The sequence below is a fragment of the Lagopus muta genome, chromosome 6, assembly GCF_023343835.1.
Source record: "Lagopus muta isolate bLagMut1 chromosome 6, bLagMut1 primary, whole genome shotgun sequence".
In the NCBI taxonomy this organism is placed as follows: Eukaryota; Metazoa; Chordata; class Aves; order Galliformes; family Phasianidae; genus Lagopus; species Lagopus muta.
In genome coordinates, this window is record NC_064438.1 from 24919485 (window position 1) to 24947089 (window position 27605).

At 42.1% G+C, this 27605-nt stretch overlaps 1 protein-coding gene across 3 annotated transcripts in view; it reads left to right on the forward strand.

The window, feature by feature from the left end:
* The window catches only part of MAPKBP1 (mitogen-activated protein kinase binding protein 1), a 92771-nt gene that overhangs the window by 38814 nt on the left and 26352 nt on the right, over positions 1-27605 (forward strand). For 2 of the 3 annotated variants that reach the window (XM_048950178.1, XM_048950180.1), the window contains exons 4-19: positions 9951-10013; positions 10598-10655; positions 13550-13720; positions 15105-15242; positions 16115-16297; positions 16911-16928; positions 17356-17516; positions 19555-19744; positions 20748-20894; positions 21239-21423; positions 21534-21625; positions 21907-22032; positions 23777-23847; positions 24307-24428; positions 25474-25549; positions 27490-27601. In XM_048950178.1, coding sequence (XP_048806135.1) covers positions 9951-10013; positions 10598-10655; positions 13550-13720; positions 15105-15242; positions 16115-16297; positions 16911-16928; positions 17356-17516; positions 19555-19744; positions 20748-20894; positions 21239-21423; positions 21534-21625; positions 21907-22032; positions 23777-23847; positions 24307-24428; positions 25474-25549; positions 27490-27601 — 1913 coding nt within the window. The remainder of the gene's footprint in view (positions 1-9950; positions 10014-10597; positions 10656-13549; positions 13721-15104; positions 15243-16114; positions 16298-16910; positions 16929-17355; positions 17517-19554; positions 19745-20747; positions 20895-21238; positions 21424-21533; positions 21626-21906; positions 22033-23776; positions 23848-24306; positions 24429-25473; positions 25550-27489; positions 27602-27605) is intronic. The other variant, XM_048950179.1, reaches the window with a different exon arrangement.

Consider the following 27605-nt stretch of genomic DNA (forward strand, 5'->3'; position numbering starts at 1 on the left):
TTTTTTTTTTCTTTTTTTAAACAAGCGAAAAAAAACTCCACCTTTTCTTGTGTTGGTTTCTTTTTTGGTTTTTGTTTTTAAATAACTTGTCTTTCATTGTTTCCTTTTCCCCTAGAATTTCTTTCTTCTCCTAGACACTCCCCTTGGACTTAATTATGCTTTAAATGTTTATGAGCAAAGAAGTTGGACCCCTTATATATATATAAGAAGTGTGTGCAAATAAAACAGGAATGTATTGTTAATGTAATTGAAATCTTAACACTAATTCAAGAATTATTTGTCAACTACTTATTGTTATAGATTATTATAGAGAAAAAAAAATAACAGTGCATTAGAATACTTTCATATAGAAAGTGTCAGTAATGGTGATAACAGCTACAAGTGTAATGCATTTCTTCATTTCTATCCTTCTTTCATGGTGTTATGCTCACCCTTGTGTGGCTTCTCTGGATCTTCAAAGTCAGTAGCTAGAGGGTAAGACCGTAAATCTCCAGCCTTTGTAGCTCTTCACTGAAAGGATTTTGATGTGGATGTTGCTAATGGCTTCTTCCTCACTCCAGTGTTCACTTGGGGTGTTTTTTTTTGATGTATTTGTTAACACGCTTTTACACTTTTCTCACCCTTAGTTTGTCTGCAGCTCCATGTTACTTCTGAATTCATTTTTTATGGTGTCTTTTATGCATGTTAGATGTTACTTCCTTGATTTCTTTGTTATTCCAGTTTTGTGCAGCTCCCATGTCTCCGTTTCTTTAACTGTCTGTGATTTGGTCACAGCTGGGGGGGGTCTTGCTGCCAAGCATGTGCCTCACCTCTTATCAGTCTGTGCCTCTGCTCCTCTTTGCAGTGCCTTATCTGTCCACTTATCAAGGCCTCTGCTATCGTGATGCACCTGCATTTCTCTCTACTACATCACTGTATTGGTTGGAAATATTTTATTCTACGTAAAGCAACTGCTTCTTACTGTTATTTATATAAATTGTGGATATGTCATGGAGAAAAAACAAAACAAAACACAACAACCCCAAAAACAGAGGTAGAACAAATTAGCCACAGACACCTGGCCAGTTAGAGAAATCCTTGTCACAGCTAAACCAAGTAAAACAAAACTATGGGCAGGTCAAGAAGCGTTTGGACAGAGCAGACCTGACAAGCTGAGGCCTTTTAGACTCTGTGTATAGCTCACAGTCTGATACTGATGCTGAAGCTGTGCTGTTGAGGCAATACTTATTGTATTACAGAGCCTACATCATTAGCAACTTCTTGCTCTTCATCCTCCTCCCCAAAACATACAGGTTTTGGCACCTCTGATTTTTCACTTGTGTTGTGGAGGACAAATCTGTCAGCCAGATGCTGATGGAAGAGGGACTGGCTCTTGCAAGCAAGCAGCAGGGTGGAGCACGACTGGGGAGCAGGAGATCCCTGAGGCAGGTGCCTTGGCTGTTCTGTAAGGACTGAGAGTTGCTCTCTTCTGCTTGTTGATGCCTGTGGCAGCTGTAATTTTGGGTGAAGCACTCAGTGTATGGAGATGAGCCTTTTCTCAAGAAGTAAAAATGCAACGTGCTGTGATTCTGTAGCATCCATCCTGGAAAAAGTTGCATTCCCTGCCTTGTCACAGAGCTCTTCAGCTATGCAGCCACATTCTGTTTCTTTATTTCAGTCATCTTAGTAGCACCAGTCAGGTTCTGCTCAAGGCTCCATTTTCTACTGCTTCTCAGTCTCTCCTGTCTAACTGATGATCAGCATGGTTATGTGTCATGAACTGTCTCAGTGAGCCTTTTTATTCCCCAGCCTTTCTGTCGTCAGCTGCTCATTGCTCCAGCCCTCGGGGCTGCTGCTGATTTGTGGTGTTCAGTGGGTGTTTGTCAAGAGTGCTGAAATAAAACACAGTTCTGCAACTCCTATGCCTAGCCCAGTTGATTTAAAACTTAATGTAGGTGTATTGCTGGCATTGCTTGCTTGCCTGCCTGAAGGGAAGTGAGTGGTCTGGAGAGAGCAATGGAGATTCTGTGTGTATTAGTCATGAGCCGTGTATGTGTGTGTGTGTATGTGTATTGGTGTGTGTGCATTTGTCATCTGTGTGTTATGTCCTGTGAAGCCCTGTCAGACACGTAGACTGGTGTACAATTCACATGTATGTGTAGCTGCTGGTATGCCTGGCTGCGTTGTTCTTTGCCACAAACCAGAGAGAGTCTATTCCACAAGGAAGAGGAGATGACCTCTCCTCAGTCGCTCGGGAGAGGGTTTTATCCAGTTTCCTAAGCAGCATGGATCTCATTTATGAGATTTTTCTTCCTCTCCTGTGTGTGGAACATTGAATGGAATTGGGATGTACTGAAGGTAAGTTCCTGTTGAATCACTGGTGACTAGGCAGCCATGAGCCATAACAGTTGGAGTCATTTTCAACTTTCTTGCAGCTGCAATGATTCCTAGTTGGTAAGCTGCTTTATACTTCATGGTTTTCCTTTTGAGCCTGTTTCTCCTGTTTTCTACATATGCATTTCTTGTCCAAATCTTTCACAACAGTGACCTGCCCCAGCTCTGCCCCCCACGGAAGCTGCCTCCTGCTCTGTGGACATCCTCTCTGTCCCCAGCACAGCTGCTGGTGTATGTTGCTCAGTGGCAGGTCTGGAATGTTTCTTGTTCTGCACCCATCTTGTGGGATGACAAATACGACTTTGTTTTCCTGAACTATCATCCTGCACTTAAGCTTGAACAATTAAAGGGTGCCAGTCTTAAAACTCTTCTTCCTTCTGCTCTGTATTTTAAAAACAAACCTTGGGATAGCCTAAGCTGCTAGCCAAGTACAGCACGAATTAGCACTGGCACTCTGAGAAGCACTAAGCTCTGTCTCCTTCCCTGCAGCACAGCCTGTGCATGTAGGCTGACCAAGCCCCTGTTGAGGTGAGGTGACAGCATCTTTGCCAGGTGGTGAACGAAGTCGTTGCCTATTTCTGTGCAGGCCATCAGATCATACAGGCCCTGATTTTTGTGCACGAGCATTTTGAGGCTGCAGTATTTGATGTTGCAGAAGTTGTTCTCTTGCATTCTTTGTTCTTTTATCTTGGTGCACTGAAGGATGACTGGGAAGTGAGCTGTCTCTAGCATTACCCTGCCTCAGCTGAGGACAGTAATCAGAGCTATCCTATGGTTATGCAAAGCAAATGATGCTGGACAAAGAGAGGCTATTAGGCTCCTTCATCTTGTGTTCCCTCATACCAGGCTTGTCTGGCCTATCAGAAATGAACAGTGTGAGTTCAGCACAGGCTGAGTGGTGGAGAAGCAGAGGCTGCCCTTGTCCCTTTGAGGGTTATCCTTACAAATCCTTCTTGACAGTCCTGCTTTGCCTTGCAGACCAAATTTACTGTGTGGTTTTTCCTCTTCATGTGGGTTGGTGCAACCAGGTTTCCCTAAGATTTCCTGCTGCTTTTAGGCATGGAAAAACTGGAGGGAAATGCCCTGTGGTGACTCTGTGGCAGGGAAAGACATGGTGAGCCCATTGCTTTTTTGGATCCATTACTGTGTTGAGGCCCCCCCAGTAACTTCTAGTTTCTCTCGGGGATTCTGAAAAGGAGAAGTCTAAAGTTGTGAAACTCTTAAATTTTTACAGATTGGTCTAAATGCGTAAGAGACTACTATGCAGGTGAGAGCTAGCTGGCTAAAGCTCAGTTTGAATGAAGCTCTGGTGCTGGTTGGCAAGAGCTTAAAAAACAGAAATCTTTCTCCCACTGCCTTAAGGTAACTCTGAAAGTTAAGTTTCTGGAGGCTGAAAGAGTCTAGAAGGTGTCTTTACAATCTGCTATTTTCTTCTCCAGGCCTGTGCATTCCTCTACTATTAGAGGCAAGATACTGGACTTAAGTTTGATCTGGTGCTGCCATTTGTGTGTTTTTTGGAGCAGAGCCTGTTTTGCCCTGTATTTTTGCTCCCAATCCTGCAGATTTGGGGTATCACCCAGCCTTTTAAGCAGAACATCTGTGTTCCTGGTTGGCAACCAGAAATTCCTACTCTGTTAGCCTAGAGACACTTAAATATATTGATCATTTTCTTTTTTACAGTGGATTTCTTGTTTGTCTTTCCATTAATGTGTGTTTGTTGCTGAAGTATGAATTTCTCTGCATCTGATTCCCACCCTTCCAGCCTTCTTGGTTATGGTTTGGTGCAGAGTTCTGAAGGCTTTTATTCTTAGGCAGCGATACCCAGATCTTAACCTTTCAACACATACACCTTTCTTCTCAGAACACATTTAATTAATATAACCTGAATGAAAATACCTATTCAGTTACACAGCCAAAGTGCACATCCTCTCTCATCACTGTTAACCCGCACCCAGTCCTGGCTGTGAATTAAAGTAGCTTTTTGGCAGAAAGAGTTGCCACATAGAAAATTAACACCAGCTTTTGTAGATACTGCTTCACTCTGATCAAGCTTCCCTTGGCAACCAGTGCAATGTTTAAAAAAAAAAAGAAAAAAAAGAAAGAAAAAGATTATGTTCTTATCAATGCTTGTTTTCTTTTTCATGCATTTTGTGCGTAGGAAGCTGTTGCAGTCTCATTTGAATAACTTTAGGGAAGGGAACAGAGGCTGAGCCAGAAATTGAGAAACGGACCAATTTTGAAGGAATGGGATTGTTTGCTCTTTTCTTTTATTCTTGCAGCACTGCGGAAAGACGCTGCTTGTGGGAAAGGCCAGAATTTGTTTTGTCAGCTTCACGGAGCTTTTCCTCCACACGGCATTCCCTTTACAGCATAGGCTACATACTTTTGAAGAGACGATTTGACCCTTGAACTCCAGCTCCAGTTCTGTGTCCTGCAAGATATGGCAACAGTGGGTTGATGAATAACTTGGGAAAGGAATACCATCATATCACTATCACAATGCTATCATTCTGTCATATATTTCTGATTTTCCTTATCCTCTTGGAGAGGTGGGTGTCCTATAGACAAAGGAAGGAAGAAAGCTCACTTCTGCAGAGATGTTTTTGACACTAGCTTGCTGAAGAAGGATGTGACTAGTGGGATGTGCAGGGAAACAAGGGGACAATGAGAAAAGAGTAAAATGTTTGCAAACTAGGATTTGGGGAAGAATAAGAGTGGAACTGTGAGGAGGAGAGACACAAATAACAGGGAGGAAATGAGGAGGAAAGGGCATGGAGTGATCCACTGCTGCTTAGTGAGTCATATACTTCATGTAAATGTGATACTGACGTCCAATTCCTCTACATTTCTGCTTCTATATTTAGCTTATGGAAATTGCTTCTTTTATATATATATATATATATATATAGAGAGAGAGAGAGAGAGAGAGAGAGAGATACATTTAATACATATATGTATTTTTTCTCTGGAGCCAGTGGAAACTGTTCAGACATTTCCTTTCTCCTTTCCTCCTCTGAAGCAACACCAGGTTGCTTTTATCTGCGTACGTGGTGCATGGTTGTGCCTGTGTAAGATAGGGTTTGTGCTTTCAAGGAGGTTTAGAAACCTCTGCCAGGAACCTTTCCCTGCTTTTTTATTGGCTGATCCAAGTGGCCTTCCTGATGCTACAAAAACCCATGACATCTGTGATAGCCAATTCTGGCCTTTGTAATTGCTGAGTGCTTGCTCCACAAGGAACAGGAGACCTGGGAGAGATTTCACAGCCATTTGTCTTTAAAAGCTGCTTGCATCAGGAAGGTGTTACTTGAAGGTTGTGAGTGACGTCATAGACCTAGGAATAAACCTTTAAATATGTATGCAATTGTCAACGGCCTCTTGAGGAGCCAGTGTACAAACAAGCAGGACACTTGATCTTAGCTGGCTGGATAGATGGTTTGTACAAGAGTAATCTATACGGCAATGAACAGCTTCTATAAATGTCTTGGAAATCAGACTGTACTAGTGCATAAAAAGGTGATGTTGTCATCAGTGTGTGCAGCTGCAGAGAAGGTAGTGGAGTTCGTGCTGGAACAAGGTTGCTAGCAGCACTGACCTTTGAACAGCTAGTGTGCATCATGGTGGGTATTTGTTTAGGTCCCAGATCAAGTGCTTTTAGAGCTGGTGACAGTTTTCATGTTGGCACCAGCATTTAAAAAGTTCTCTTCAGACAAATATGCATTGAACTTGAATTTGTTTTGACAGGTTCTACTTGGGAAGTGGTGATATGACCATTATGGAAGTGAATGTTTGGAGCACTTTACTCGGCCTGCATCCGCAGTTGGAAGCTAGGAACAAAAAGATCAGTACTCTCTTCACTTGTGTCCTTTGCACCTCTCTTGTCTCTGAGATGCTGAATGAAGTCTTATAAAACTGCAGAAAGAGGGGGGTAGGATGGATAGATGACTGTATGCTCTTGTATGCAGTTAATTTTCCATGGTAGTAGTTTTTATTATTTTAACTAAGATTAAAGCAGATCTGAATAGAAAGGAGTAGGTACTTTGAGTCTCCTGAGAGCTTGGCAGCCATAATGAAATTGGAGGAAGCGTAGAATAGGTGGTTCAATGGTCTTGACTGTTCCTCGTCTTCATTCCTTTTATTTTGCTACACCAAGTTACTTTGCTGAAACAAAGCACACCCAGAGTACTCATGAGCTGTCAGCTCCATTGTTTGGGAACTGCTGCAGGTTCTGCTGAAGAATGACTTTTTAGCTATTGTGAGGTGGAGGAACTACTTTGGGGCTGTGAACTGCCAAGTGTGTGAACAGGCACTGAGGTGCCCTGAGCACTTGCGAGAGGTTAAAGTGGTGAAAGTGGTTAACATCTGCTCTTTGAGATGATGTGTGGAGTGGAGACAACTACACACCTTGCCAGGCATTTTGGGAGGGGGCGATTTGTCAAAGGTAGGTGCTCCTAGACAGTACTTGCTCCCTAGACAGTACTTGTGTCTTGCTGTCAGATCTGTGGCTTGTGGCCTCCCATCCTGGTACATAAGGTATCTCTAGCGTTAGCTGGAGCTTCATTGCTCTTGTGTGCGGCAGACAGGAGGGTGATGGTGGAAAGCATAGCAGTGGGGTGGTTTTTGTTGGATAGCAGCTCGTGCTAGAAAGCAAGTTGAAGACCACTTTAGCCTACCCAAATGACTTAATTGGCATATGAGTCCATAACTGATTAGCAAGTCTAGTTTACAGCTCAAGATAAGCATGTGCAATCTTTTTTTCAGTAAGTCTGTAGGTTAAAGATACCTTTTTGTGGCGTTAGTCAATACTTGCAGACTAGTACAGATACTCTTATTTCTAAAATTCCTTTTTTCCTCCTCTTGCTAGAGTTTATTCATTATGAGTCCGACTCAGTGAGCATAGGTGTTTCTTAAGACAGAGTTAAAATATCCATGTTTGTGACTGCTGCTGTGGGACTCTAACCTGTGAGACTCATGTAGTAATTTGTCAGTTCTCCTTGGTGTTGAGGTGGGTGGCCCTTACCTTGCCACTGGAGATCTGGACATCACTGGGAGCCAAGAAGAAGAAAAGAAGGCAGGCTCACAGGGAGACTACCAACTCTGCAGCTCAGCTGAACTAAAATTCTTAACTGTGAGAGGCCAAAGGCTCTGTTCTGGAAGTTACTAATGGTAAAGAACTGGACTTTAGTGGCTCACTATACTAGGAAGTCATTTGTTTACTTGCCTGATTTGACGACCATGGTTTGTTTTTCACATTTTTCCTGTGTTTTTAGACTGGCTTCAGTTCTCTGAAGTCACTTTCTTCTTCATAATATATAGGAAATTCTTTTCCAGGATGTTGAGTCTTTCCTTTATTCTTTCTAATGTTTTCTTTGAAGCTTATTTTTAGTAAAATTCATCATTGTCAATAATCCAACAGTATTTTAGTCCATTAGACCTATCAAACTTCACGTAGTGGAGTTTTACTTTGCTTTTCTGATTAGCTGGAGATTTGAGATTAGACAGATATTCACATCTGCTATCTTCCTATTCCATATCTCATGATTTACAAGGCTTAACCTCACTGGGCTTGTTAATGAATCACAAACCACCTGCTTCTTTACAGTAATCCTTCAGAAATTAATAGCATAGCTTTGACTTGAAATTCCAGATTGGTTCCCCAGGATAAAAAGTGTGGAAGGATCAATCTCAGTCTGAACAGATTCCTTATTTCCTCTTCCACATTCTTGCACAAGATCATATTTCTGGTTATGGCTGCTAGCCTTCACTGTCAAGAAAGCTTGATGCCTTTATTGCCTTGGCCTTCTGCATGGGGCATGAATAGAGAATGATGGGAGGAAGTGTAGAGCAGTCCAATCTGGGACATTTCTTGTGAATGGCTGGTGACTTGGAGGTTAAAGCTTTGGTAACATCTGACTGGGTCTGCTTTGAACTATTGAAGTTAATGGAGTATGACTGCTTCCACCAAGGACTTTGAGTTCAAAGCCTTGGTGTGTCAGTACTCCTTCCTATTCTCTTTGCCATTTCAAAATGTACGTTGCTTCTGGAAGGTTGCCCTGCTACTCCATGTAAAGAGGGAGCTGCCTGGCCCAGGGAAAGAGAAGCAAGCCTCTGCAGAGATGGCAGAGGTGAGACCCTGCCAAACCTGGGCTGACAGCACAGTGAGCACCAAGTACTGCTGGGAGCACAGACAGGGCCCTGGACGGCATGGTGTCAAGCTGTGCAGCTTGTTTGCTGCCTACATTGGGATACTGTTCCTGTGCTTTTGTCGTCTTCCTTGTCTACTTTGGACCAACTGTGCTACTTGTCTATCCTGTGCATTTTTCCTGTGAGTGATGCTTGTGGCCTGGCACACGTGGGTGAAACCCAGTGTGATAGTATTTAAGTGCAGTCCCTGGTAGTGACTGCTGCTGATGGTGGAGCTTGGATATCCGGCAGTGCTCTGCTAGCATGGCTGTGAAGGAGGAGCCAGGAATCTGAGCATTGGCAGTGTATGTTAACAGTGAGAGACAAAACCCTCGATTTCTGTTTTAGAGATGAAGTGAGAGATAGGGCACAAAGTCATTAGAGCAATTGCTGTTCTGCCTGAGGCCAATTTTTCTTTCCTTTTATGCTTTCAGGAGCAAGCAGGAAGGGCCCTTGGTGCACCACCGTGGTGGTGGTTTTCTGGGGGGGAGGTTTGGCTTTTTTTTTATTATTTGATGTAACCGATGACTACTGCTCTCTTCTACCAAACAAATGCTGTTATATGAGGATTTTTGAAACTGTCACTGTTTATGTGGAGTGGATAAGATGCAGGACCTGGAAATGTTGCAGGCTGCTTGTGGTAGGTTGAAGCACCACGTCTGCTGGACAGATTCATGGGGAATTGGGGCCTTTTCTTAGTCACTCCCCACTCAGTCTGTGACTGATTTGCTCCTGATGGTGACAATTACATTGATTAGCAGAATTTGCTACTTACTTCTGCAGCTCGTATTTCTGAGAGATTTCTATACAGCTCCTAAGCAAATTGTTTATTCAGATACGTCTTTTGGGTTAATAGATTTTGACACTGTGGTTTTTCATTTCTTAACTGCCAGCCACCTCTCATGCTGTGCTCAACAACTTTCTGTCCTGTGGCATGGGCAAGGTACAAGAATTTAACTCCTCAATGCTGAGATTTTCTAGAAATTACCTATTTTCTTCATCCTTGTTGGAAAATCACATTTTTGTTCCGCTCTAGACATACTGGTTTGGTAGTAGGTACAGACAGTTGTTTTTATGGCAGGGGACTTAATCTCTTACAGCAATCACATAGACTCATTATTAACCTTTCTTTCCAGCACGAGCAATCAGAGGCTTATGGCTTTCAGATGCAAGAAGGATAATTTTTATGATACTAGCACACATACGCCTCCTTATGAGAGAAATTTGCAATTCTCCTTTTGCATTTCCTGAGTAGCCAAAGCTCAGCCTGTAAAGTGAGGGGATGGACCATCTTTCTGAGGCTATGTACACTGCTGCTCTCCCAGCAAGCACAGCTCTTTGTTCTTCTACATAGATATACATATGCAAACTTTTTTTCTTCTGTTTCTTCCATCTAGGTGTGTTGTTGTGCTGTTCAACCCTAGAAAAAATAAGCAACACCATATTCTAAACAGTTCCAGGTGAGTAAAGTTTCAAGATGACTTGGCTCTCTGTGGGAGGTAGATTTCAAGGTTTTTATGGCTTGAGTAAAGTATAGGGACTTCTGTTGCTCCCAGCTAATCCCCTCTGTGAGAGTTGCCTTGGGGAGAGCCTGCCTGCTGGCTTAACTCTACCTCCTTCTCATGTGGGGTGCTGTTATTGATGGGGCAACAGCTCATAAATTTTGCGGCCCCATGAGGAACTGTTAGGCTTGCAAAAACCCCTTGGTATCTGTATGTTTTTTTTTTTTCTTCATGTGAAACTATGGCCTCAGTAAGGGAGTTAGGACTCATACCAGTCCTGTGTCTGGAATAAAGGTGTGAGTATGGGGGTGAGCCAACATTTGGAGCATGTCCAGTGTTGTAGGCATACTGCTAGAGATTTGGGCACCAGGGAATCCCCAGGGCAAGTGTTAAGACTTCTGGTAAAGCAGAACTATTGTGTCAGGCTAGTACGTGTGATTTGAGCCTCTTTCCAGTTTGTCCCAGCCTACTCCCCAATCATGATGTATTGAAATGAAATCATTTGTTGGAAATGTTTCTCAGTGTCATTTTCTCTGTTTTAGGAAAACAATTACAGCACTCGCTTTCTCTCCAGATGGAAAATATTTGGTTACAGGAGAGGTAAGTGGGAGAGAAGAGAGGCACACCTTGTCTAGCCCGTTTTGAAGCGTGGCGGAGTGTTAGAAAAAACAAGCCAGTGAATAACAGCCTTTGCCCAGAGAAACTTATCCCTTGAAGGGATAACGTTGCATCCCTTGAAGGAATGATCAGGTAATGGGCAACTCTGGATGGTCTTGCTGGCATGTTTTTAGTGTGCTTTTTTTCATTAGGTTAGGGGATGCATCTTCTGCAGTGGCTTGTGTGGGCTGAAGGTAGACTGAAAGTAAGTGAGAGGACACACGCAGTGTGGCTATACTCTAGCACAGTGAAGAGTGCTTGGATGGCCCTTAATATCAAACAGAGTTTAGGACAAGGATAAGCTGAACTGTGGTGTGCAAAAAGTAAAAAGTACGTATGGACTGGAGCTTTTGGAATAGTGACAGAAGATCTGAGTGCCTGTGGTTTGGCACTGTACGTTTGACTGGAGGTGACGATTGCTTCTTCTTTTCAAACATGCCTAAAGGGGGGAATGTGGATAACTGCACTGCATGTCTGTTGTGCATTAGAAGCTCAAGACATGGACTGTGTGTCATGAATTTGGATCTGCTGGATGTTAGAAATCTACAGACATGTTGACTGTCTCTCTTAGGGTTGGGCTCAGTTTGCTCTTTTTTGAGATTAATGGTAGTTTACCACTAGTCTGTGCCTCTTTAAGACATGGGGAGCAAGCATGTGTGAAACAGGTCCCCTCCTGAGTCTCAGCTACAGAGAGAAATGTATCACAGCTCTGTGTTCAAGCTGTCAAGAAGGTGGCTGTGCACTCCAGAGGTCCCTAGAGCATTCATTGCAATAGCAGCTATCATGTCACTGGGTGGCTCCACAGCTGGGCCAAGGATGGAACCTGTAGTGTTTCAGGACAGAGACTGCCTTGACACCTCTCCAGCACCCCCCCACCCTCCCAAGATTTTCCATCAGAGCTTCTATACTGTAGTATGTTCTTGGTGCCTCCTTATACTCTTGAAGTCTTAGGATAAAAATATAACAGTATAGTACATTTATATGAAATTTTCTTCTTTGTATGCATAAGGAAATAAAAATCTTGTTTTTTGTACCTCTGCTACTCTATTTTTTCATGTGTGGTAGGAAAAGAAATGAAAAATGAATTGAATATTTTTCTTACTGACAACCTAAACTATTCAGCTTGACACTTGTACTAGGGAAAAATCCCCCCCCCTCACTACAAAACATGTCTCACCCTGTTGTAAGACCATTTCTCTTTTTGGTATCCTCCCACATGCCTCCATTTGAGTTATTATTTGGTGGAGTAGTGTCCCCTGCTGGTGTAGCAGTCTCTTCTTACTTTGTCCTATGGGCAGTCCCACAGGGAAATGCTTACTTGAATTCACTTTGTCAAACTGGCTTTTAGCAGCCTTGTGTTAATACTGCCTTGTTACAGTTCAACTTCCTGCATGACTGGATTTTCAGGAAGGCCCTTGGCCTGCCATATGCATCAAATGTCTTCTGAATACTTTATATTTCATATATTTTTAACTTTCCTCCCATGGTGGCATAAATTCCTTGTGTATGGGAGGCATACAGAGCTTGCTTTTGGTGAGCGTTTGTTATGTGATTGAATATGAATTCAATTTGTTAAAGTTTCTAAGTATATTCTAAGATGTTGAGAAGTATGTATGTGTGTGTATGTATATGTATATATATATATATATATATATATATATATATATATAAACATGTATGTATGTGTTTAAGTGCAGTAATTGCTTGGAAGAGCAACTGATTTATCTCACTGTAACATCTTGACAGCTGCCTTGAGACCCGAGCTCTGCCTTGCAGGAGAAAGAGCTGTAACAAATACAGCAAAATCCAACCATAGCACTTCTCCAGGCTGCACACAGTCACTTGGCAAAGCTTTTGGACAAGGCAATTAAACACTCACAGTTCGGAGTTATTAAAGCTTTCATTTCTCTTTCTTGTCATAAAAGTTGCCTCTCCCACACAATCAGATGACTTAGCCATGTTCAGAAAAGGTACCATTTTGCCTCGTTGCCATGGAAATATTATCTTGCAAGCTACTGGTTTGGCAGATTGCAATGTGAAATAACAAATAGGTTCTGTAGTAGGGTTTGCTCATCAAACATATTCTTGGCCAATGTTTCAGCTCATCTGCTGCTTCTTGTTTTATTTTGGTTTAATAACAGATAAAGAAAAAAATCGAATTGTCTGGAAGAAGTTGCTGAATTGGTATTTCTGAAGTCTGGGTTTTTCTTTCTCTTGAGAACAAGTGTTCTCAAAAGCACAGAGGGTCTGTTACCTCAGTGTCTTTATCACTACCTAATGTACATTCTGCCAGCTTGCATTCATGTGTGTTTGTTACCTTTGAGACAGAAATGATAGTGTTAGTCTCCCATTTGCCTTCCTGAAATGATGTATGATAATTAATATGAACATTCACGTCATGTTTTTGTGTGGCATGACCTGATTTGAAGTCTCTGATGTCCGCATTGCATTAGGCAGTTCACTGAGTCCAGAGATGCAGTGTCACATAATTCTCTTCAGAGACTGGCTTCGAATTCCCATTGCAGACATCAGGGATGTGCATGAAAAGTAGTGTTACAGTCTTTGTCCATTTTCTGAGGAGAGTAAGAAAAAGACTGAAGCAGGAGACATAGCCTTACTTCTAAGACACTTCAGACACCTGTTCAAATGTATTCTCATTTGGTTGGCAGTCTCAATATGGGCTTAAATGAACTCAAGTCTAATCTCACGTCTCACTCCCCTGCAATTCCAGCATATGGACATCTTTTTCTAAGCCTCCCTCCCCACATGTGTTCTTGAACCTGTCAGAACCCACCTCAGAAGTTACATTTACTGTTCTCTGTTGTTGTCCCCTCCAGAGCGGGCACATGCCAGCTGTTCGGGTGTGGGATGTGGCTGAACGAACCCAGGTGGCTGAGCTCCAGGAGCACAAGTATGGGGTGGCCTGTGTGGCATTCTCTCCCAGCTCCAAGTACATTGTGTCCGTGGGGTACCAACATGACATGATAGTCAACGTGTGGTCATGGAAGGTAAGCTTTCCAGGAGGTTGGGTAGACAACAATGTTGTTAAATAAAAAGGAGAGGACAGTAACAGTTCCATCTTGCTTCCAGCCTCTATTTTATCATTGTTATCTTTTTGACATTCATAGATGCAGACAAGTTTGGAACATGACAGAGCTCCAATCCCTTAGGGGTGGTCTAAATCACTTCATTGAAGGAGTATTCTCTATAATTGGAGACGTGTGACATCTTGCTGTCCTGTCAGAGGAGCCTGAACTTTGAAGCCTTGACAAAGTCTTGTGCTTTCTTAAAGGCTTGTTAAAAAAAAACAACAATTCATGAGATTCAGGAAAGAAACTTTCTTCAGCCAGTGGTTCTTGGTGCAGTGGATGCACTTGGCTCATTTTTTTCCACTGTTTTGGGGTTTTTAATACTTTAATTCATTTGTTGATGATTTGGATCAGGAGCTTAGAGAAAGCACGGTGGGTGAAAGCTGCTGTAGGCCAAATGTCTGCCATTATGTTGGGGCAACAATCTGTGGAAAGAAAAATAGTGTCTTTTTCTTTAGAAAATGTTTGTGTGTGCTGCTTATATATAAAAAACAAAACAACCTCTTCCTAAAAGCAGTAGTCATAAATGGCACACTTTTGTCAGCTGTGTGCTGCAGCACTGAGAACCCACCACAGACAGTGGAGAAAACTTTTTAATTCACTCTTCTAATCATTGGGAAAAGGTGAGGAGGAGATAAATGAAGGGGTAGTCTTTGGGGACAAGGAACTCCTGTCATCTGACTCTTTTACTTAGACAGTGTCTGTTCCTACTGTGTTCTCCCTTTCCCAAGTTCTTTGACTTTTTGAGGTGCATAGAGAAGTGCAGCAGGTTTTGATTTGTATTTTGCAGTACAGACATGATTATTTCATATAAAGCTTCCTGTCTCGAAGGAGAAGAGAGAATTTGTGAAGAAACAAGTGCTGTTTTCCCAACAGAAAATACCTGTTTCCTAGCTTGAGTGGTTTGCCCACATTACTGCCTGTAGGCTGGGAGAACTCCTTGTGCTGTTTTATGGCCTGTCTTCCTGTTTATACAGGGAAATGGATTTGCTCTGAGCTCCCTGTGATTGTGCAATTAGCATATCAAGACTCAAACAGCAAGTTCCTGCAGGCAGTAGTGCAGGACTGCTGGTATGTTCTCAGTCCCAGTCGATGTGAAAGAGGGAATTGAATGTAAATGTAAATTGTTCTATCTGCCAAATCAATGCTCTCAGCTTCCTCTGGGGAAGTTGTATTGAGAAGTGAATAGTGTTGAATAGTGCTGCTACAGTTGTGAATATGTACCTGTAATTGGAATAAGTTTCCTTTGCTTATGAGCAAAAAAAAAAAAATAATTAAGCTATCTAAATGATTGTGTTTCCAGAAAAACATTGTAGTGGCAGCCAACAAAGTCTCAAGTAAAGTGACAGCTGTGTCATTCTCAGAGGACTGCAGTTACTTTGTCACTGCTGGAAATCGGCACGTCAAATTCTGGTACTTGGATGACAGCAAGACCTCCAAGGTAAGAAAAAGGCCATTAAGGGCCAAGCTTACAAGTACTTTCATCTTATGGCAGGGTGGATTTTGTCTCAGTAAGCTGTGGTAACTGGGAATTCTTTGATTTTGCTAGAATCATAGAATCATGGAAGAGGTTGAAAAAGACCTCCAAGAACAGCTTCACGTCCCTGGCTATCATGTTTTTATCTTTCTGTAGACTGGTAGCAAATGCATGCTGCAAAGGCAGCTTGTTTTACCCTGTGCTGAGGTAGGGCTATGGCTGTTGGAGCTGTACAGCATTTTGCTTGTTCTATATAGTCAAATGCATGAAAGGAGGAAAAAAAGGCTAGCAAAGAGCTGCAGCTATTGATATCCTTGCAGCACAGAAGTAGGGAAGGCTGTTTGATGTTGGTCCTGAGCATCTTGCGAATGTATTTTGTGAACTGTCAACAAAAGTGTTTAACCTAGGGAACAGGAATCAATATATGCTCATTCTTCTGAGTGCACATGAACAGACATTCCTTTTTCATGCTTGGACTACTGGTTGACATTTGGTATAAATTGCAGATTGATCATGAAAAGGTGGCTATTCCTGTTGTTGATATGCTGTCTCTGGGGTCATGTGTTTGGAAGCCCATTTTTGGTGGCCTTAATCATGTTGTGTCCCACTGAATCGTTAATACTGGTGATCCTCGTAGCATGCAACCAGTGGGTCCACAGCAGGTAAAGCATGTCACTGCATATCCTTGTAGGCTTTTTGCAGTTCTCTTTCTTTGAAGCCTTTCAGTACTTAAGGCTTGATGTTCTTTTTTGTTTGTTTGTTTCTTAAAAAAAAACAACAGGTCTGTCTTCCTAGAGTGCCTCACTGTTTCTAACAACCTATATTGTTATTGATAGGTCAATGCCACGGTCCCCTTACTAGGTCGCTCAGGATTGCTTGGAGAACTGAGGAACAACTTCTTTGCAGACGTGGCATGTGGAAGAGGCAAAAGAGCTGACAGCACTTTCTGTATCACATCTTCAGGCCTGCTGTGTGAATTCAATGAAAAAAGGCTGTTAGACAAATGGGTGGAGCTGAGGGTGAGTTTTACGTTTGCCTGTTGTGTAATATTCATGCTGGCTGAAGCAGAGCAGGATCAGCGGGACAGTAAGAGCACTCGGATAGCACAAGCTGGCCACTAGCAGTAAAAGTAACTGAGCCTTTGCCACTTTGTGACTTACACTGGTTGGAAAGCCAGACAAAAATGGCATTGCTTCTTGGCAAAGAGATTTTATTAATCATTAAGGGTCTTTCATTCTCAAGTCTGTCTTACAGCTACTGCCTTCTGGAAAAGCAATGTCTTGGAGTAGCTTTGGCAACCCCTGTGTTGTCCCTCCTGGGTTTTCATGTGTAAGAAGTAGTCTTAGTAGGATTCTAATTTCTGCTTTCTCTGCAGTGTCTAACCTGTCTTGTGCATCTCAATTCTTGGTTTTCTAGGTAGTAGGTAGTGGATTTGGCTATTCTAAACCAGCGAGCCCATAGTTAAGAATTTTAGAGGGTGTATTTTCATTCATGTTGATTGTAAGATGTTCACCTCAAAAGGATCCAGTGTATTAAAACCAAGACAAAATTTTTGCATACTTTCTCTGAAGTGAAATGCCTTTCTTTTCTTTCCTTTTTCTTCTCTAAACTCTGCCTTTCACTCTTGCTCAGAATACAGACAGCTTCACAGTAAGTTGGTGAACAGTTTTGCATTGAACTCATCCCCTTATCACCACGGTCCATTTTTACCATTTTCTGCCATTTGTACAGATCCCATTGGAAGGGGGGAGAATTGATTTTATTTTTCTTTCTTGACTTCTTGGACAGGTAATGTATCAGTGCAGTAGTACAGGGTGAGTTGCTGCTTTGCCTGCCAGCAGTGGTGAATGTCACAGAGGATAAAAAGCAGTGTTCAGAACAAGGCTGAATTGGAAGCTCTTCAGAAGAGAAACGTGGATTTTTAGGAATTTTCCTTACTCCTGGGGTTCAAGTTCATTTCACTTCTCTAACCATAGTTCCTTTGTCTGTCAATTTGCTGTTCATTCTATTGTGTGTTTAGTGACCTTAGAAGTGAGAGCGCATTGCTCACGAGCCTTGTGTGCTGTGTCCTCCACAGACTACTGTGGCAAACTGCATCTCTGTGAATCATGATTACATCTTCTGTGGCTGCGCTGATGGCACCGTGCGGATTTTTAACCCTCTGAACCTTCACTTTGTCACCACACTGCCGAAGCCGCATTTTTTAGGAACAGACATCGCGAGTGTGACTGAAGCCAGGTACTGTGGAGAGGGCGGAGGGGGGCAAGGAAGGCTTGTATGGGTTAAAACTGTTCCCCAGGCTTTTGCCATCTGCTGAGCGCTCTTTTTATGGACTAAAATAGGCAGTATGTGGCAGTATCCCTCCAGAATTGTAACAGCCTTGCCTGGCATGGCTGGGCTGTAGCCCAAAGCTGTTTGCTGGTTCACACAGAATATCTTACTCCTCATCTCCATGGGATTGCTCGGATTTATCTGGCAGCCTTTTGGCATTGGTTGCTGTGAGCAGGCAGGCAGAGAGCATATGGGATGCTGTGCCTAGCTTCATTTGTTCTGTGCCGTGGAACATCCTTTGCTTATCACTGGTGAAGGTTGAAGACTCTCCTCTGTAGCAGCTTCCTTATATTAACAGAGAGCCCAGGCGCTCATGAAATATTATTTCAAAGGCTTCCCTGCAGTCTTTTACTGTTGCTCTTGGTCTTTCTTCTCTCTATCTTGTACACTGTTGTCTTGGTTTTTTTTCCCTTGCATCAGTATCTTCTGCCCTGTCTCTCAGTTTCTGACCTGCTGAGATAGATGGATAATTTCCCAGTCTTTTGCTATTGTCTTTTCCACTAGTAGGGAAGGAAATCTGAGGGTATTTGAATCCAGCCATCATTCTACTGGATATTTGGAGAGAGAAACAATTTTTTTTCTCAACAGATTTCCTCTAAACTTATTGGTAACTTGAGGAAAAATTTCAAATTGTGCACTGTGTAGCTCTCCTTTAGGGGATCGGTGAGATGTGGAGGTAGGTCCAATAATTGAGCTAGAAAGAGATCTATCTCAGTTCAAGGTTTGTCATCTTTTGGTAGTGCTAAACCAAGCGATTGCATGCACAGACCTTTTAAAAGTGCTGTCTGCTGCTCTCATCATCAGTCAAGCTGAAACGTTCATGTGATTTTTAAACATGCATTCTTAGAATAAACTGTAATCTTAATTTTTTTATTACTTCCAAAGAGGCTTGAAAATACAGGACTCTTTGTATTCCTGTGCATGCCAGAGCCACCTTTTAGTTGATTGCAGCTGCCCACAGCTGTATTCATGACTTTATTTTTTTTGATCGGATTTGTGCTACGCTCCTCCAGACCTCAAAGCTACTTGCAGTAGCAGGTCTCCAATTGTTTGTTGTACTAGATGCATTTTGGCTCTCATTCTTGCATCTTCCTCAGTCCTTTTCAATTACCTATTGTCAATACCCCGTCAATCTGGCTATAATTACCTTACTCAATATTGTTAGCATCACTGAGGGACTGGGGAGATGGCTTCTCTATGTGCATGGCAGCAGGAGTTAATAGGAGACTTCTGTTGAGGAGACAGAGGGTTCATGTGGGATGATCTTGTTGTGACATGGTAAAGGGTGCATTTCCTTATTCTACAGAATTCCTCTGTATTTGAGTTTGCTTGCCTGCCTAGAAGGGGTTGCCGTCTTCAGTTTCCCATCTCATGAGTGTTCCAAGCAGCCCTAAGTAGCTTTTGTGGGGCAAGGGTGAAAGGGAAGCATAACAGATACATGGCAACTGAAATGAATCTTTCTTTGTCCGTTGTGCTGATATGCTATCTTTTGAATGTGGCACTCTTGCCCTTCATTGCTGTACAGGAGCAGTTTCTGCAGTCAATAAACAAAAAATAGCACCCACCAAAAGATGATCCTCCCTCCCTTTCTTTTGGGGTTGCTTGACTTGGATTTGCCACTTGATTATGTACTGGTAAATGATGATAACCTCCAGTGATGATTAAGTATCCTCTTTGGTGATCCTTCAGGGAGAGTGAAATGCCTGTCTGTGGTGGGACTCTGGGTTGTGTGGTAAGGAGAATGACTTTTGCTATGGGACTTCCTGGCTTTCCTTGGGACTTCGTTTGTTCAGCAGACAGGTCTTCCCAGCCAGCTGCTCTTTCTACATATATGAGCAACAGTGTACTTGCCAGATCCCTGCAGTGAATCTGCACTCCTTTGCTTGACTCCTTGCTTGAACTCCAGGAGAGCACAAGTTAACCAGCCTCTTCTCTCTTTGCACAGTCGTCTTTTCTCCGGTACGGCTGATGCGAAGTATCCAGACACAATTGCCTTGACCTTTGACCCCACCAACCAGTGGCTTTCCTGTGTATACAATGACCACAGCCTGTATGTATGGGATGTCAAAGACCCGAAGAAAGTGGGCAAGGTCTACTCTGCTTTGTATCACTCGTCCTGCGTGTGGAATGTTGAGGTAAAAATAGATGGTGAATGTTGTCTGCAGGTACAAGTCTTGGGTTGCAAGTTGTGGCTGGGGAAGTAATCTTAAGAACTGCCAAACTTAAATGTAAACACTGAATGCAGAGAGAAAGAATTGATTCAGCTCTCCTTCTGTGATTACTGTGGTTATTATGGGGCTTGTGTTGGAGCTGGAGGCAGTTCTTTGGCTGCACTGCCATTGTGGACCTAATGCTTTAGATGCAGCTTGTTACTGCATCTTGCTACTAAATCTTGCTACTAAAAGATGAGAAGTCAGAGAAGGGATTGAACTATACAGAGCTGGATGGAGGGGCCTCTTTCTCAAGTGCCCAAGAGTTTTCTGCTGACCTCAAAAAAGCTGCTTGAGGGCTGTGGTGAGCAAGTGCTCCAAAGTCAGAGGAATTAAACTAGTAAGGTCTCAGCTCTGATCCTCATTAACCTATTTACCAGTACCTCCTGCATTAGTCTCTCAAGTGGTTATTGCCTTCCATTTTATCTGGTTGACTTCCCTTGAATGGACATAGGAAAGGCTAGGAGATATAGGAAACAGTGCAATTGGTATGATGGTATATATCCTGACAGTGATCAGGAAAGAGAAAAGCGGAAAGAAAGTGGGAAGAGGTTGAGAGCTCTTCTTGTATATTGGCTAATTACATCTCTTCTTTCCTCCTGGTTTATAAATCCACAACAGTACTTGAAATTCTCAAACAACAGTGTTTAACATTTTTGCATAGCTTTTGAATCATTAGAAACAAAAGGTGCTGACTTATTGCAGGCTTCTACATTCAGGGAAGTGTGTTTATAATCTTGATAACATTTGAAGTGAATGTGAAACTCTAGTTTGGGGTCACATTTTCCTTAGGAGGATTTCTGTCTGTCTCCTGCTGTTCCAGAATGTAGAGAGGGCAGCTCTTTGATTTAATTTTGTTATGAAATTTGCTGTTGGTGATGCTGGCGCATGGCAATCACATTCAGAGGTTGATTTTACCTGCCCTTAGATGTATCCTGAGGTGAAGGACAGCAATCAGTCATGCCTCCCTCCTGGTTCTTTCATCACGTGCTCCTCTGACAACACCATTCGTCTGTGGAACACTGAGAGCTCCAACATTCATGGCACCGCCTTGCACCGCAACATCCTGAGCAATGTAAGATCCCAGGGTTTGATCTCCTCATTGCCCTCAGGATTGTTCTTTTTTAATATACAAGTATTCCCAAGTTAAGACTCAAACTTCTTTAGATGTCTAACTCAATGAAGGCTTCTCTGTAAGTAGAGCAAATGTTTAATAAAGTATATGAAACTGAAGAAGCATAAAGCGTATGTAAAGATAGTTTGTCTAAAATGGCCCTGGGGGACTGTTGCTTTTAGCTGAAAGATGTCACCATTTACAGAATTACTGCCAGTGAAGTTTTTATGTTGTCCATTTGTAAGGATACTTCATTTTAATATTTTGTGACTAATTAATATTTTTCTGGTTTGTTGTTTACCCAGGACTTGATGAAAATCATTTATGTAGATGACAACACTCAGGTACTTCTGGACACAGATTACAACTCAGGGGGAAGTGCAGACAAAGCTGATACACAAGTGATGGACACAAAGGTGGGGATACGCACTGTCTGTGTGAGTCCCAGTGGGGAGCACCTGGCCTCGGGGGACAGGATAGGCACTCTCAGGTAATCCCATGGAACTTCTTGCACAGGATGAGAGCTGGATAGGCATGAGACTCAAACCCAGATCTTGCTGGTTTTATTAACATACTGAAATCAGTCATATTATGTCTTAGGATATATGAATTGCAGTCTCTGCAGGAAATGCTGAAGGTAGAAGCTCATGACTCTGAGATTCTATGCCTGGAGTACTCCAAACCTGACACAGGTAAATGCAATTATTTTCCTCTACTGGGCCAGCAGAACCAGACTTTGAAAAATGCATCTCCCTTCTCCTCTTCCTTGGGATACTGTAGGCTGAGATTTAAGCTTGTTCTTTCTGTTGTTGTGTGAAATCTGAGGGCATTTCTTTGTGTCCATCCATGCAATTCACTGTAGTATAATGTCATGTCCCTTAGATGACTTAAGAAGAAACTGTTGTAAAATGCTGACTGGAAGAGAAAATGGATTTTCAGTAATGGTCTTACCCTCTTCTTGGCTTTCTTAAAGGGTTAAAGCTCTTAGCCTCAGCCAGTCGGGATAGATTGATTCATGTCTTGGATGCTGGAAAGGACTACAGCCTGCAGCAGACCCTGGATGAACATTCTTCTTCCATCACTTCTGTGAAGTTTGCAGGTAGATACCCACTGTCTCTCTCCGAAGCTGGACTTGAGTGCTGCTGCTGTCCTATTGTCTCACTATGGCTTTGAAGTCAACTTATCTACTTAAATACTAGGTTAGACCAGGCTAAAGATACAGCTACTTTTTTGTCATCTCCTGTAGCTTTTGTCCCAACAGAAGTGCCTTCTTTTCTCTTTTACTTCCCCATCCTTTTTTCCTCCTTCATAAAAAAGTGATTGAAGCCTCTCCTGATTGAAGCCTCAAGCATTTCTTTAGAAATCTATTTTCTATAGTGATTTATTCTCTGTGACTAGTGTCAGATGGTTATGTCCTGTCCTTAGTGAGGAGAACTGTGGAACAGTCATCCTCTGAAAAGCACTAAAAGTCATAAAAAATATGTTGAGATTAATTGGTCATGAATGGATCTGTCACTGCAAACCAGTGACAGTGAGACTTTGCATTTATGGAACGGAGCATGCTGTATCCCCAGCACCCTTACTACTGGTGCTTCAAAATTTTAGTGTGTTTTGGTGTGCTGTTGTTAAAGAGCAACTGGAGTTGGCTACCAGAGGTGCTGGTAGCCAAGGGTGACTGGAAGGCAGGCAGGGGTAGTGACATCAGTGACAATGGGAAAGTCCACAGAACCTAAGCAAGGTGAAGCAGTCAGAGTTCAGTGACAGTAACTACATTAAGCCAGCAATTCAGATCACTGGACAAATCTATAGTGATAAGGCAAATCCAAGATCAAGTCAGGAAGACGAGTCAGCAAGTCCAGAGTCAGTCTGGAGGAGACAGTAAGGCTGATCACAGTAAAGTGACTTCCAAGCAAGCCTGTAGCTACAAGGCAGGTTTGAGTACAAATCAGGAAATGAATGTGAGGGTCAGGATTTGGATCAGTAGGGTACGTGGCCAGGCACAGGTGTGGCTGCAGGGCGGTTGCAGTAATGTTTAGTTGGGGTTCAAGGATGAGAACCTGAGCTTAAAAGTAGCTTCTGTGTGAAGAATGGGGGCCTTGCTGAAGCTTCATAGAATACCTTCAGGGAACTTCTGCTGAGGATCTTTCAAGCTTTTTCTCAAGTAACTCTAAAGCCAGCCAAAGTCCTCTGATGGCTCTGTCTTTTTGGTGAGTTGGCTTTGAATGCAGTGAGCTGAACTCCCAGGAGACGGGGAAATGCATTCATAGACCTGGTGGCTAAGGCCAAAGTGCAGTTTTATAACTAAATGCAGCCCTGCTCTAACTTGCTGTTCAAGTGGTCTTGTGTGATATTGGATACATTTTCATTCCACTGAGATGTTGCTTTGATGAAGGAATGGATTGGTGTGCTAAGGGAAGAAAAAATCTTGACCCTTAAATAAGAAAAGGCAGCAAGAAATTTGTGACTGATTTTGATGACTGGAATGTGCCCTGTTGTCCATTTGCAGCTTATACTGAGTGTAACCTACTTTTTTCTTATCGTATTGCCACAAAGTGTTATGGCACATAGAGAATAAGAATGCTAGCACGTTACTGGGAGAGAAGACAATTACATCCTAATCTGTTATGTAAGATCTCTGTATTGAGAACTCGTGCACTTGGAGTATTAACAAATTCAGTCCCTTAAAAGGGCCTTCTATATTGCTGCAGCATCCTTATTGCTAAGGTAGGAGCCAGTTTTAGTTAATTAGGACTGGAATAAAAGAGCAGTGGTATAGATTGAAGCATTTCTTTCACCTTGTATTTGTATTCATGTTTTGATCAGCTCCTTCATTTTTGTTCTAGCCAATGATGGGAAAGTGCGAATGATAAGCTGTGGTGCAGACAAGAGCATCTATTTCCGCACTGCGCAGAAGGTAACGTTATTGCAGCTTTATGTATTGTTTTTTCAGTTTTTTTTTTTTTTTTTAAATAATCTCACCACAAAAGAACTAATTGAAAGAGTGATAACAGAGTTTATACAAGAGCTTGTTGCTGTTTCAGTCTCACTGTCTCCCACTCTGTCTCAGTATGAGAGATTACATTCAGAGAACTATTTCTGTGAAGCATGAAGCTGCCATGAGCCTGACCTCTCTCAGTAATATGCAAAGTAGAGAGCTGTTAGGATATCTACTTTTTTTTCTGCTGTCTCAGATACTGTGGAGAATGGTGAAAGAGTGTGGGCTGGAGGGAGGAGTTTGCTACACTGCTCCCAGCAGACCTCGTTAGTGGGAAGGGTTTATGCTATCTGTGTTATAAGGCTCATCTGTATTTAGAAGTTTTTAATAATTAGTTAACTACTTAATTTTGACATAGCATTTTACCCATATGCTTAGACAGGGGAAGGAGTTCAGTTTACCCGAACGCATCACATTGTTAGGAAGACCACTCTGTATGACATGGATGTGGACCCCAGCTGGAAATACGCAGCTATTGGCTGTCAGGATCGTAACATCAGGTTGGTTCAGTTCTTGTCTTGAAAATATTGTTGCAATCGTGAATGATCAAGGCAGTTCCAGTGCCATCATTGTTCCTTGGTTCTTTGCTGCAGCGCTTTGATCTGAGGTCTCACCTCAAACTCAGTGAGGTTGTTTCTTTTATCAGCAAGGGGTCAAAGTGTAGATATGCAGAAATGTCCATTGGGCTCTTGGCTCCTCACTACATTGCTCTGCAGAACAGTCTTTCTACTGGGGAGAGAAAGTGTGCTTTCCTTGGCAAGCACACCATTGAGCTTTGTCCATTGGGACAAGAACTTCTGTACTGTGGTCATTTTTGCTTTTAAAAATATGTCCAGTAAGAAGCTGTGAGGCCCTATAAGGTAGCTGGGACTGTAGGAACCTAAAACTGAGCTAGATGTGACTGTCTTTTTACAAGTGGAGTCCATTCTCTGTTCCCTTTTAATCCATTTGTCAATCTGTCTGCTTCTACATTCAAAGCAAAGGAGACTCCCTGTAGTTGCGTGTCTTTTGTTGTGTCTGGGTGAGATGCTTAGAGTTCTGGACATAATTTGGTGCTACTGCTAAATGTCATTTGTTTTTTGAATTCTTATGTAAATAAAGAGTTTTGCTCTCTTAAACATTACATCTTTTAGTATGAAGAAACCACAGGTATTTTTATAGGAGGTGGAACTGGATGGAGCTTGTTACCAGCCATTCCTGATATATAATGGTTAGCTGTTACAAGGTATCACGAGGTTCATTCCCTCTTACTTGACCCCTCTGCAGTGTCCTGATACTGTACTTACTCTTGATCAAAAGCTTGAGAATCAAGCCTGAATTTTAAATCAGATAATCTACTTGGTACTGAATCGTCCATTCTTGGGCCTCTACATTACTTTACTGATTGTTTCTTAAACGTTTAAATGGTGATTGTAGTTTGCAGAGGCTGCAGCTCCCAGGGGTGAGGCCTGTCATGAGGAGCGGAAAGAGTGAAGGTTCCTGGTGACAAAAGCCACAGAGCAGTACGTGGTTAACATGCGTGATGTTGTCTTACTTTTCCCTCAGGGTTTTCAACATAAGCAGTGGGAAGCAGAAGAAGCTGTACAAGGGATCCCAAGGTGAAGATGGCACCCTCATCAAAGTGAGCTGTTTTCTTTCTTCTTCCCTTTTTATTTTTCCTTCTCTTCTGAGTGCACCTTAGAGCTCAGAAAATGATATGTGAATCTGGACATAATGCTGTTTGTTTTGTTTTGTTTTTTACCCTTCTTGCCTGCTCTCTACTTTGCTTTTCCTTATCCTGCTTCTTCTTCCTTGTACCTCTGTCCTTAAGGACTGGAGGACTGGTAAAGTGTTTGGATTTCATCAGGCTAAAATAGGAAGAATCAGTGGATGATCATAACTTCCCTGTCCCCTGTCTGAAGCGAGACACAGGGTCATGCTGTAGCAGCAAGCAGAACTGCAACAATATTCATCAGGAGATAATTCAGTCTGTTTACTTTAGTCCTTGTATTTTTGCTTCAGATATCTCATTGTGACTTTCTTGATTGTTGCTGTCTGTTTTTGAAGGTGGAGTCACCTATTGACTGGAGTTTGAGAAGTGTTGTTGCCAGAGGGCAAATACAAGTGGCTTTGTATGTTGATGAAATTAAACAGCATCTGCCTTAAAAATCTCATGTTCTCTGGGCCTCATAGTGCTGAACAACCCCAGCACTGTTTAGATAGTCTCTTCATGTTTCACACCTGCTGAGTATGTCTAGGCTTTGGAGCAGCATGCATGCATGCATCTACCACTTTGTCCTTCCCCTGGTAAAACAAGTGTTGTTATAGGGTTGGTGCTAAAAGTGATGCTGGTACATTGAGGTATGGAAGAGTTGTATCCTTGTCTTCAAAGGGGAAAGACCAGTTGACAGAACCAAAATATTTCTCCAATTACCAAGCAAGCTTCTTCATTGTGCTTATTTTCACTATTAATTTTTATAGTTTTTAAAACATCTTTTTCTATTCAGCTTCACAGGCTATCAATATCATTGATTGGTATAAATAACTGGGTCAAAAAATGGAGGGGAAAGCAAACAGCTTTGTTCAATGTCATCTTTTCTGTTTTAAAGAGGAAGATAAATTCTCTTTCTCTGTGTCTATTAAATTCCTGAGAAGCTTTTGTAAACTCAGATACTTGATTATGTTTTTTTTGTTCTCAAATCGTGAAATGTTGCTTGAAGCTGGATTCTTTGTTTTTAATAATTGTTTCTTTCATGTGTAGCACAAGTGGGGAATATCAATTGTTTTTAATATTGCTTTGTTTATTTTTAGGACAGTTATATAACAAAAGGATCATAATTGTCTCTGGAATTTAAACTTATTCGGCATGTTGTTCTGAGATCATTGCATACATTTAGCAAGTAGAAACTCGAATAGTGACATGCGAAGCCAAAGATACTGCCTAGCCAAAGAAACCTATCATTATTTAAATATAATAATTTCTTAAGAGAAACACAGACTTTTGCTCTCAATTCCTCTAAGTTCTACAAAGTATAAAGCAGAACATTTGCTGAGAACAGCCGTATTTACTATGTGGTGTAGACTTTAGTCCTACTGAACTATTTGATGCAAAGCCACCAACCTCCAGATCTGGTACTGGATCACATCTTTAAAGATAATTTTTCTCCGTTATCACTTAACTCTGGCAGCTCTGATGTTTTTTAAAACTTTCTTTTTTGTTTTAACCTTATGGTAAAAGAAAATAAGACCCTCCAGTACTGTGAAGGAGGTAGGAAAGAGAAATATGGGCCTGTGTATTGGTTACGGTGCCTTCAGAGTCATGAAGGCATTTAATGTAAGTACCTTTAGTCTCTGATTGGGTTGGAAATAGTTTTCTAGTTAGTCAGTTTGTTTTATTGGTTTACTGAGGCTGGAAATTTGTCCTGTGATGCTGGCAGCCTGGTACTCAATTGAAGTCCAGTGGAGCTATTTGCATTTCATTCTGTCAACAACTGTGACTGTTTTTGGAGTTCTGGACCATTTTCATGCAGTTTGAAAGAACTTTATCAACAAATCTTTGCACTTCTCTTACTTCCTTAACAGGTGCAAATGGATCCCTCTGGGCTTTATATTGCAACCAGTTGCTCTGACAAGAACCTCTCCATTTTTGATTTCTATTCGGGCGAGTGTGTTGCAACCATGTATGGGCACTCAGGTAG